This window comes from Eumetopias jubatus, unplaced genomic scaffold (genome assembly GCF_037043125.1).
Source record: "Eumetopias jubatus isolate StellerSeaLion01/CBP00866 unplaced genomic scaffold, mEumJub1_p1.0 scaffold_6, whole genome shotgun sequence".
NCBI lineage: Eukaryota > Metazoa > Chordata > Mammalia > Carnivora > Otariidae > Eumetopias > Eumetopias jubatus.
Genome location: NW_028274812.1, coordinates 145,784,078 through 145,793,903, shown reverse-complemented (window position 1 = coordinate 145,793,903; position 9,826 = coordinate 145,784,078). Strand labels below are relative to the sequence as shown.

The following is a 9,826-nucleotide window of genomic DNA, read 5'->3' as shown; positions in this document are numbered from 1 at the left end:
ACAAGCAGGGGGAGGAGCAGAGGCAGAGGGAGAAGCAGGCTCCATGCTGAGCACAGAGCCTGATGTGGGGCTCGATCCCAGGATGCTGAGATCATGACCCGAGCCGAAACCAAGAGTCAGACGCTTAACAGGCTGAGCCACCCAGGCACCCCTGAACCCTTCTTTTTTTTTAAGATTTTATTTATTTATTAGAGAGAGAATGAGAGACAGAGAGCACAAGAGGGAAGAGAGTCAGAGGGAGAAGCAGACTCCCTGCTGAGCAGGGAGCCCGATGCGGGACTCGATCCAGGGACTCCAGGATCATGACCTGAGCCGAAGGCAGACGCTTAACCAACTGAGCCACCCAGGTGCCCCCCCTGAACCCTTCTTTTTAATAGCCTCCTGCATTTTTCTTTTCTCTGTCAAGATTGCTCAGATACCCAGTCATGGTGAGTTCTCCATAGCCAGGGAGTCGAGTTGAGCCCAAACAGAGTGGGCAGCGTGTGGGGCATCCCTGTCTTGGGTGCCTCTGTTCCTGGAAGGCTGCTCAGCTGAGTTTTGAAAGGCCCACCCAGGCCACCGGGGCTGTTGCTTCCAAGGTAGGAGAGTCCCGCTGGGAGGGGGTGCGGGCCTGCCCCACCACTTACCATGGCGTGTCTGCCTGACTCTCTCCTTGAGGAGCTCCCTCCTGCCATCGGCCCAGCTGCCGTCAGAACAGGTAGTCCCCGCTTAGCATAACCAGGTACTTCCGTCCTGCAGGGGAAGCCAGCAAACCCCGGAGGGGAATCCCAGTACCCTCTTCTACTTTTGCTTTCCTGCATTTGGAGATGGACAGATGGATCCATAGATAATAGGTAGATAGAAGATCTGTATTGACATAGTTTTGCACATGTGTATATTAGACTTTACCAGGAACAATGTGCTTTTTTTTTTAAAAAAAAAGATTGATTTATTTATTTAAGAAAGAACACGCGCCCACCAACGTGTGTGCAGACAAGTGGGGGGGAGAGGCAGAGGGAGAGGGAGAATGTCCCACATGGGGCTCAGTCCCCCGACCCTGAGATCATGACCTCAGCCAAAATCAAGAGTTAGTCGCTTAATGGACTGTGCCCCCCACCTGGGCGCCCCAGAACAAGGTACTTTCTCCTGTGCCTCCTCTTTTGATTCGTTCTCAGAACTCTGAGAGGTGCTGTTCCATTTCACAGATGAAAAGTCTAACCTTCAGGGATGGCAGGTGACTTAGCCCCAGTCAGACCCTCGGTAAATGGCACAGCAGGAACATGAACCCAGGTAATTCAGCTCCAGATTCCCATGCCTTTCCAGAAGGTCTCCCTGCACATCCACTGTGTGTAGAAGTATTTGTGTCTGTGCACATGCACCAACCACTTTGTACAGACTTGTGATATAGACAAAACCTGACCTCGATTGAAGAGAAAAAAGAGCAATAAGGAGACAGGGGTGGGGAAATTGGGAGAGTGTGCTTTATGGCTCCTCTGAGGAGGGCAGCAAATGGCCATCTCACCAGGGAGGTGTCGTAAACAGGTAACCGATCAAACTGCCTTCCTGCCTCCATGCGCCAGCTTTCACTTCCTCGCAGCAGGCTGGGATTTGGGGAATCTGTGCCTATTACAATATATTATCTCTAACTATCACTAAACAAATGGTGTTGCAAGTTAGACAATCTTATTTGTGTTGTTCTTTTGAGCTTCAAACAGTCCATACACGTGATCTTTTTTCAGTCTCATAGTGACTTAAGCTAAGTATCCCCTCCATTTTACAGATAAAGAAACTGAGGCTCAAAATGACTAACTTGGCTAAGGCCATATCGTTTCCAAGGCAAAGAACCAGAGTCCAACCTGAGAGTGACTGGTTGCTGTTCATGGTCCACAATCCCAGCAGAATAGAAGGACACTTTGAATTGTGCCGTAAATCAGAGTTTATCGCTCTAGAATTGTTTATGGGCCCACCAACAGGGGATGGGTTCCAGAACCAAGATGCATTGACACAGTACAATCCCACAGGACAGTGTACAGAAAGCTCCCTGTTTGCACATCTGGAAAGTTCTCCAGGATAATTGTTATGGAAAAGAGCAAGTGCCGAATAGTGCCTACAGTCTGCCATCTTTTACCAGTGAAGGCGGGGGTTTGGCTCACATCTGTACGAACTAGCAATGGGCAGATGTGTAAGAAAATGAATGCTTGCCTAGTGGAGTAATCCAGCGGAGGAGTGGATTCTCAATATAGACCTTGTTATCATGATTTGTTTGAACCCTCTGAATATATTACTTATTCAAGACATTAGACATATTTTGTACTAAAGAGAGCTTTCCTTCAATAATGTTTTCTCTCCCTTTACTGTCCTTATCCCCAAGGCATACACATGCACACAGAGAAATAGATCCAGAGTAAGTTTTCAAAAGGAAAACATTTGCAGGTGCAGAATCAATGAGTGATGTCAGAATACTGTCATCCGTCCATTTATTTCTGAGAACTGACGAGTTTGACAGACACTCTGGACCCAGACATCTTTGCAGGGAGAAGCTTTTGAAAACTAAGGAAAGAGTAGAAACCAAAGTAAATGTAGTTAAGAACTTCTTTCTCAACCATCTTCAACACATGCAGAAAAACGTACAGACTCATTTGTGGTATCAGCCCTTCTCAGTTCCTCACAGAGAAACTCCCCAGGGTCAGAGGACCCAGGCTCCCAGGGAAAATCCTCTCATTTTGCTCTTGAGGTTGGGTTGCCAGATTTGGCAAATAAAAATGCAAGATGCTTAGTTAAATCTGAATTTCAGATAAATCACAATTTTTCATTTAGTATTGTATGTTTCACGCAACATTTTGGAGCATATTTAGTCGAAAACAATGATTTGTTGCTTATCTGACATTCAAATTTAACCGATCATCCTATATTTTATTTTATTGTTTTATTTTTTAAAAAGAATTTATTTATTTTAGGGAGCGAGTGAGGGCGGGCAGAGGGCAAGGGCAAGGCAGAGAATCTGCACTGAGTGCAGACCCTGAGATCACCACCTGAGCCAAAACCAAGAGTCGGACACTCAACTGACTGAGCCACCCAGGCGCCCCAGGAATCCTATATTTTATCTGGCAACCCTATATCATCAGGTGCCACCTGGAGGAAGTTGATTAAGTGCTCTTGGACACGTTAGCTCTGAAGGAATTAAAGACAAGTGGTGGCTAACAGGGTACATAACCCAGGAATCAGTCCTCAAGTCCCTGCAGCTTAGTGATTATTCCATTTCTGTGCAGATATAAGTTTTGTTGTCAACACATTCGTTCTGAGTATTTACTGAAGATCTATTATAGGGGGGAGGAGGTGAAGTGCTAGGGTATAGAGACAAGGAGGGTAGAATTCTTCAACAAACACCCTGGAGGTGAGCGTGTTAACTGGATAATCCTGGCATTAGAATGTAAAAACCAGCGAGGCCTTCTGTGCAGAGCAGACATTGTGAGTGGATGAAAAAGCACTGATTTTGTCACACACACACCAGCTGTGGGATTCTTTTCTTTCCTTGATTCTAAGCAAACATTGAGTAACCACAGACCTGGTAGCATATTAAAGAGGATTCTTTTATGCATGATATCAGCCAGTGGAAAACAAGCCCTTAAAAGAATTAAGGGCTTCCTGAGGGTTATCATGAGACATCAAGTCTGGAGAGATGAGTCCACAGAGCTGGGAAAAGGTAAAGGGCAAAGGCAAGTGGGCATACTTCCCCGTTTCACTGCTTGCCTGGTAACTGCGGAGGGCGGGCAGGAGAGGTATGGACAATGGTTAGTGGGCAGACATCTTGCCACGGAAATTCAGATAACCATATGCTTGGCTCAGAAAGGGCTTTCTGGGCTATAATATCCATTCCCTGTTCATGTGGCAGAGTTGAGTGGCCACCTCTGCTGGATGCTGGGAAGTCACCGTGAGTAGACAGACCCGGTCCCTACCTCATGGAGCAGAGGATGTAACGGGAGAGGTGCACAGCAAGGGATCCAATCAATAAAATCTTGGGCTGTATTTTAAAGGATCTAAACAGGGCGATTGACAGAAAGTGATCTGAGGTGGGAAATGAGCAGAGAGAGGTTACTTTTTTATTTTACTTTTTAAACTTTAAGTTACAAACTTAATACAGGCTCATTTTAATGCTCTACACTCAGATATTTATGAAGGTTAACCATCTCTCCTCATATAACCTTACTTCGTGGGGCTTTTGTTTCTAGATGGCAGACACCCTCTTTTTCCAAGTGTCTAATTTTTTTTTTCCTGTTTAGCTTACTTCTTTATTTATCTAGTACTAATTTGTTGTATAAAAGGCCAAGTGTCTAATAATACATTTAAATAGATATTGCCAGGAGAATTTTTCAAAAGATTATAGGCAGTGGCAAATCTTCCTCATCCTTACTAGTCCCGTGGATTACTAGTTTTGGTATCGCATTGTTACTGTTGTATACAAAGCTGAATTCACTACTAGAAAGGTTAACTTTTTGTATCCCCCTCATAAGCATTGGCCATTTGAATTCAATAAAAGATACAAAATATCCTGTTTAGTCATTTTTGTCTATTATATTGCGTCTTAAATTTCCTTTTGGCCTATGTGGTTTATGTCTTTTCTTATATGGTTTTGTGTTTCCTGCCTTGCTTGTTAACGACACCTCCCCCTCAAAACACACACACACACAACTGAGGTTAAAAGTGTTTCCTGAAATTTAATCTAATGTTTGTGTTTTGTATTCAGACCTGTAGTTTGTCTGGGTAGGTCTATTTCAGAGGGATTGTCTGAAGAAGAGCTGAGGCCTGAAGGGGGAGAAGGAGCTTGCCAGAAGACGCGTCGGAGAATAGGTATTTTCAGAGAAAAAGAGCACCAATGAAAGTGTCTTGAAGCCGCAAAGAGCTTGGCAGGAGGAAAGAGACCAGTGTGGTTGGAACAGTGAGATGGAAGATGAAATCTGGGAGGTGGGCAGAAACCAGAGGTGGTCATGGGGGGCCCTTCAGGTCATGGTAGAGAAGTGTGGAGAATACATCAAGACACACGTTGGGGTGTAGGAGCCATGACCTACAGATAGTTGGGATGTGTAGAGATGAAGGGAAGGGAGCAAGGCTCACTCCTAAAATTTTGACTGGAGCAAATGGATTTAAGGCCGTGTCACTTCCTGAGTTGGAAGGACAGGAGGAAATAAGAGGCTTAGGGTACACAGTGTCAATTCGTGTATCTTAGACATATTCCGGTTGAGAAGAGAGTTCCAAGTGAAGGTGTTAAGGAGAAATGTGTATACACACACATCTGCACGTCAGGGGAGAGTTCAGGGCTGCAGATGTAAACTTGGAAGTCTACTAGCTAGACTTTGAAACTGCACTATTGATGAAATCATCAAGAATAGGAACTGGTACCAAGCTCCAAGGTTCTAAAATTTAGAGCGCATGATTGTCCGGCCTTGTTGAGATCAATCTTTAATGCAAGGACAATTTGTCGTGGTGTCAGGTCAAGCCGAGTCCTTCCGGCTGTGGCTATCACCAAAGGTAGGGAGTACACAGACTTGCTCACCTGCCACTGCCTGGTGTCCCTGACGATGAGGAACGTGCTCAAGGTTGAAGCTCCAACTGGCAGACAAACAACATATAGCAAAGAATCTGAAGCTTAGCACACTTGCTTCTTTCACAGGGAGCCCCAACTCTAGTGATGTCCATTAGTCCTAAGCCCTAAGGGATGCTGGTTCCTTCACCCTGCCCAGAGTACAACTCAAGCAAATAGCTGCAATGTAATGCAGTCCAATGAAGTCTATTTTTAAAGAGGACCACACCAATCCCATGCCTGCAACTTCACTTTATTTTCAAGTTCAGTATGCATGGTGAATCCTCAGTTAAATTCCTAACATCTTCTAATAGTACACATGCATTATATTTAACAGGAATATTTACATTAATAATTATAACTTAGGATCAAAAATGACAAACCCATAGATGGTAATGCAATTGACTTGAAGATACATACAGTTTTTTAGAACTAATTATAAACTGCCTCATCCTCATAAAAAAAGAGTTCCAATGATACATAAAAAAATTGGCAAGTGACTGTACAGTGGACAGAGGAAAGGAAAACTGCATAGATGGTTTGGAAATGTAAAAAGGGATTTTCTAATTGGTGATATTGTGTCATAATGATCTGCTTTGTTGAGAATGCCCCATATAACCGAATAATGATTCTGTCTTAGCTTCACACCTCAGTAAATCCCTGAGGTCGACTTCTGTCCTGGTATCCAGGTGCCCTCAGTAATTGGAAGGCCTGGGTTTATCATTCTAATGAGCTTGTCCCAGTTGAAATGGTCCTCCCTGGGACCCTTGAGGCATGGCGGATGGAGACCTGCTCAATGCCTGGAAACCAACTGAAGCTACTGAGAATTTATTGCTCACTGGAGAATTTTCCAAAGATGTAACTAGGGCTTTTGGGTATAAACAGTGATGTTTCAAACTAGAAGGAAAATAAGCATGTTGGAGGGGGGGAGCTAGGACACATCTGTGAGGAGTGTCCTCTCGAGAGCCTTTTGGCTGTAGCTCTCAGGTAAGAGCTGGTCAGTTGGCACCTTCGGTATTTCTTTGAAGCTCTCCAAGTAAGATGCTAGTGCAAATTAGATTTTCAGAAGGGATTTTCTACTGGAAAGAGAAGATGTTATTAGCAACCTGTTAGTCTGGTGTCTAATTAACGTCTCCTCTGGTAATAAACCAACCTCTAGAACAAGGGCTTCCTGATGGCCACTGACTCAGCTCAACATTTACACAATGCCCCATTTTCAAGTGTTTATGGTATGGTAGGGTCTATGCTGACTATTAACAATTTAACAAGATGGGTCTTTGATTTTAAGGAGGTCTTGCAGAAGATGAAACAAGATTAACACAATGTATTATTCACCAACCAAATTCAAGGTTTTGTTACTGGAGCCCAGAGGGGAGAACTCAAAGCCAAATCTTCTCTAACTCCTTTTTTTCTTTAAGATTTTATTTATTTATTCATGAAAGACACAGAGAGAGAGAGAGATAGAGGCAGAGGGAGAAGCAGGCTCCCAAGGAGCAGGGAGCCCGACGCAGGACTCGGTCCCAGGACCCTGGGATCATGACCTGAGCCCAAGGCAGATGCTTAACGACTGAGCCACCCAGGCGTTCTCTAACCCCTTCTTCATTCACGAGAAATTAGTTTATCAAGTCCTGTAGCTCTTTACCAAACCATCTCCTGATTTGTCCCCTTGTTTCAAAAGTGTATTTACCTCCCCCTGGGTTTACAGTGCTAACACAGGGCCAAGATTCACCTTCCTTCCTCCCTTTATGTGGATTCCAGGGAGAACACCTCTCCTCCTTCCTTTAAATTCTTTAGTTTAAGATGCAATTGGTAACGTTTTGGTATGTGGGCAAAGTTAACCCATTATGTCTTGAGTTTTTACTGGTTTCTTTGTTCTGACAATAATCTCTTAGGGAACAGTGTTCACAGAACAGCCAGAAGTCAAAAGTACTGGCTTCCTGACCTTGGGACTTAGACAAATTATTTATGCTCTGTTCCTGCTTCCTCCTCTTTAAAATCAGGAAACGGATAGCACTTACTGATGGACTGTTGGGTTTAAAGAATTTTCTAGAAGTAGGTAGAACTGTGTCTGACACAGTAATGCTTAGTGTTAGCCATTAACCTTGAGTGCCCGTGCTCCACCTTCAGAACCCACACTGCTGAGCCTACTCATTTCATCAGGACGTGAGCAGAGGTGAAGGAGTAATGAAGCAGGGGGAGGTTGAGCACCAAGCCCAAGGTCACATACCTGGTCAGTGCTGGAGCGGGATCCAAAGCAACCTTTGGAAGGTTAATGAAGAGGATTGCTAGGCTCATATAAAGCAATCGGACCTAAGGATCCAAGTTTTCCAGCATACAAGAAATTCTGGGTGGAAAGAACCCCGTCCCCTGAGCAGACCGGCCTGGAACGCTGTGGGGCCGGACCTCCCCCGGGTGAAGATTCTCAGTCCCGCTGCCCATTAGAATCGTTAGGAACTCCTCTGGAAACTCTAACATGTGGCCATCAAGGTGCTTGCTTCTCTTTCCGCCACTTTGCCTTCACCACCTCCCAGACAGGAGCCACTTTTGTCCCTGCTGACAGCAAGGCCAAGGGAGGGGAGGCGGAGCTGGGGGAAGAGGGGAGGCGAGAGGGGGTGGAGGCTGCCTGCAGACCACTCCGCAAGCGTCAACATTTAGGCAGTGGGAAGCGCGTCCGCGAGAACCAGCTTCTGTTTATAGATTCTCTCCGCACCGCGCACGTTCGCATTTGATTGCTCCAAACGAACGATCCCAGAAAATGCTTCAGTGGGAGCTCAAGGAGCGTTTGAAAAAGAGGTTGTTTTTGCTTGGGCCGCCAGAGTCTCTGCGCGCAGAGGCGTGGGCAAACCATGGCCCACTCATTCTCCGAAGCCTAAACCAAGTCATCCTGAAGAACCACTTGGGTGAGACTCGACCCTAGAAAGTAAGATCGTAGGGATTTTTGTACGGTCCAAGATTGCCACTTTTGGGGCTGGAGCAGCTATGTTACCGGATCCTTAGTAGCAAATGCTCTGGGGAGGCCTGTGGCCATACTTTTATCTTGTTTCCGGGCTGCCTTAGGAATCTAGGCACGTGAACCTCTTGAAATGTATTAATTCCTGTTCATTGAATGTCAGGCACTAATCTAGGTTAGAGGCTTTAAGTGGTCTAGTTGGCACAAAAATCTGATGACACTATCAAACTCCAGTTTACGGATGACAAAGTTAGAAACTAGCCCCAAAGATTAATTTGTAAACGGGAAGAAGCTGCAATTCGAATCTGAATTCAGTATTGTGAGCCACCTTATATTAACGCAGGGAAACCCTTTTCAGAGGCCCCTTTCCAATGCCTCTTTCAGGTGATACTCTGAAAACTAACGGGAGCAGAGCCTAACTCCTTTACAGGATTAGTTAAGACCGGTTGCTTGCAGCCTAAGACGAGTCCAAGAGGGTTTGGTTAAGGATGTTACCATGTTACTCGGTTTCCAGAACATCCAAGTTTGCAAGACAAAGCTCAGAGACGGTGGAGTTCTGCTTTTAAACCGTTTAAATTGGGCCTAACTCGACCGCCTGGTATGATTAGTAAGCACACGCAATTATTAGATCCTAATCAATTTGCGATTTCCCAGTAATGATCGAGAACACCCTGAGCCTCTTAAAGCCTGAAAACCCTCAGTATCCTGCCCTCGGAAAAAGTTAACTTACCTTTGCCTATTTATCACCTTAACCTAAGAGTAGTATTAGCTCTTCTACTGAATTGGTGGGGGGCTCTGAAAAGAGCCTTTGGGTTTGAAATCGCTTCCGGAAACTAAGATGCTTGCCGAATCACTTTCCCTTGGCCTTGTGGTGGCTCTCGGTCTTCTTGGGCAGCAGCACGGCCTGGATGTTGGGCAGGACGCCGCCCTGCGCGATGGTCACGCGGCCCAGCAGCTTGTTGAGCTCCTCGTCGTTGCGGATGGCCAGCTGCAGGTGGCGCGGGATGATGCGCGTCTTCTTGTTGTCGCGCGCCGCGTTGCCCGCCAGCTCCAGGATCTCGGCCGTCAGGTACTCGAGCACGGCCGCCAGGTACACGGGCGCGCCGGCCCCGACCCGCTCGGCGTAGTTGCCCTTGCGGAGCAGGCGGTGGACGCGGCCCACCGGGAACTGCAAACCAGCACGAGAGGAGCGGGACTTGGCTTTGGCTCGAGCTTTGCCGCCTTGCTTGCCGCGTCCAGACATTGCAGGCACGGAACGGGAGCGCCAAAACAAGAAAACCACTCGCTTGCCAAAACAGACCTAACAGTGAAGTAGACAG

At 46.0% G+C, this 9,826-nt stretch overlaps 1 protein-coding gene across 1 annotated transcript; it reads right to left on the bottom strand.

Annotated features, from left to right (window-relative positions):
• Window positions 1-5,789: 5,789 nt before the first annotated feature.
• Window positions 5,790-9,800, bottom strand: H2AC6 (H2A clustered histone 6). Its single transcript, XM_028107529.2, has 2 exons — window positions 9,238-9,800; window positions 5,790-8,470 (listed from the first exon to the last, which is right to left on the bottom strand). The coding sequence occupies exon 1, from the start codon at window positions 9,748-9,750 to the stop codon at window positions 9,358-9,360; it is 393 nt and encodes a 130-aa protein (XP_027963330.1). The 5' UTR covers window positions 9,751-9,800; the 3' UTR covers window positions 5,790-8,470; window positions 9,238-9,357.
• Window positions 9,801-9,826: the final 26 nt, after the last annotated feature.

Coding starts and splice junctions, on each gene's coding strand:
- H2AC6 (XM_028107529.2), bottom strand. CDS start 9,750: ATGTCTGGACGCGGCAAGCAAGGCGGCAAAGCTCGAGCCAAAGCCAAG.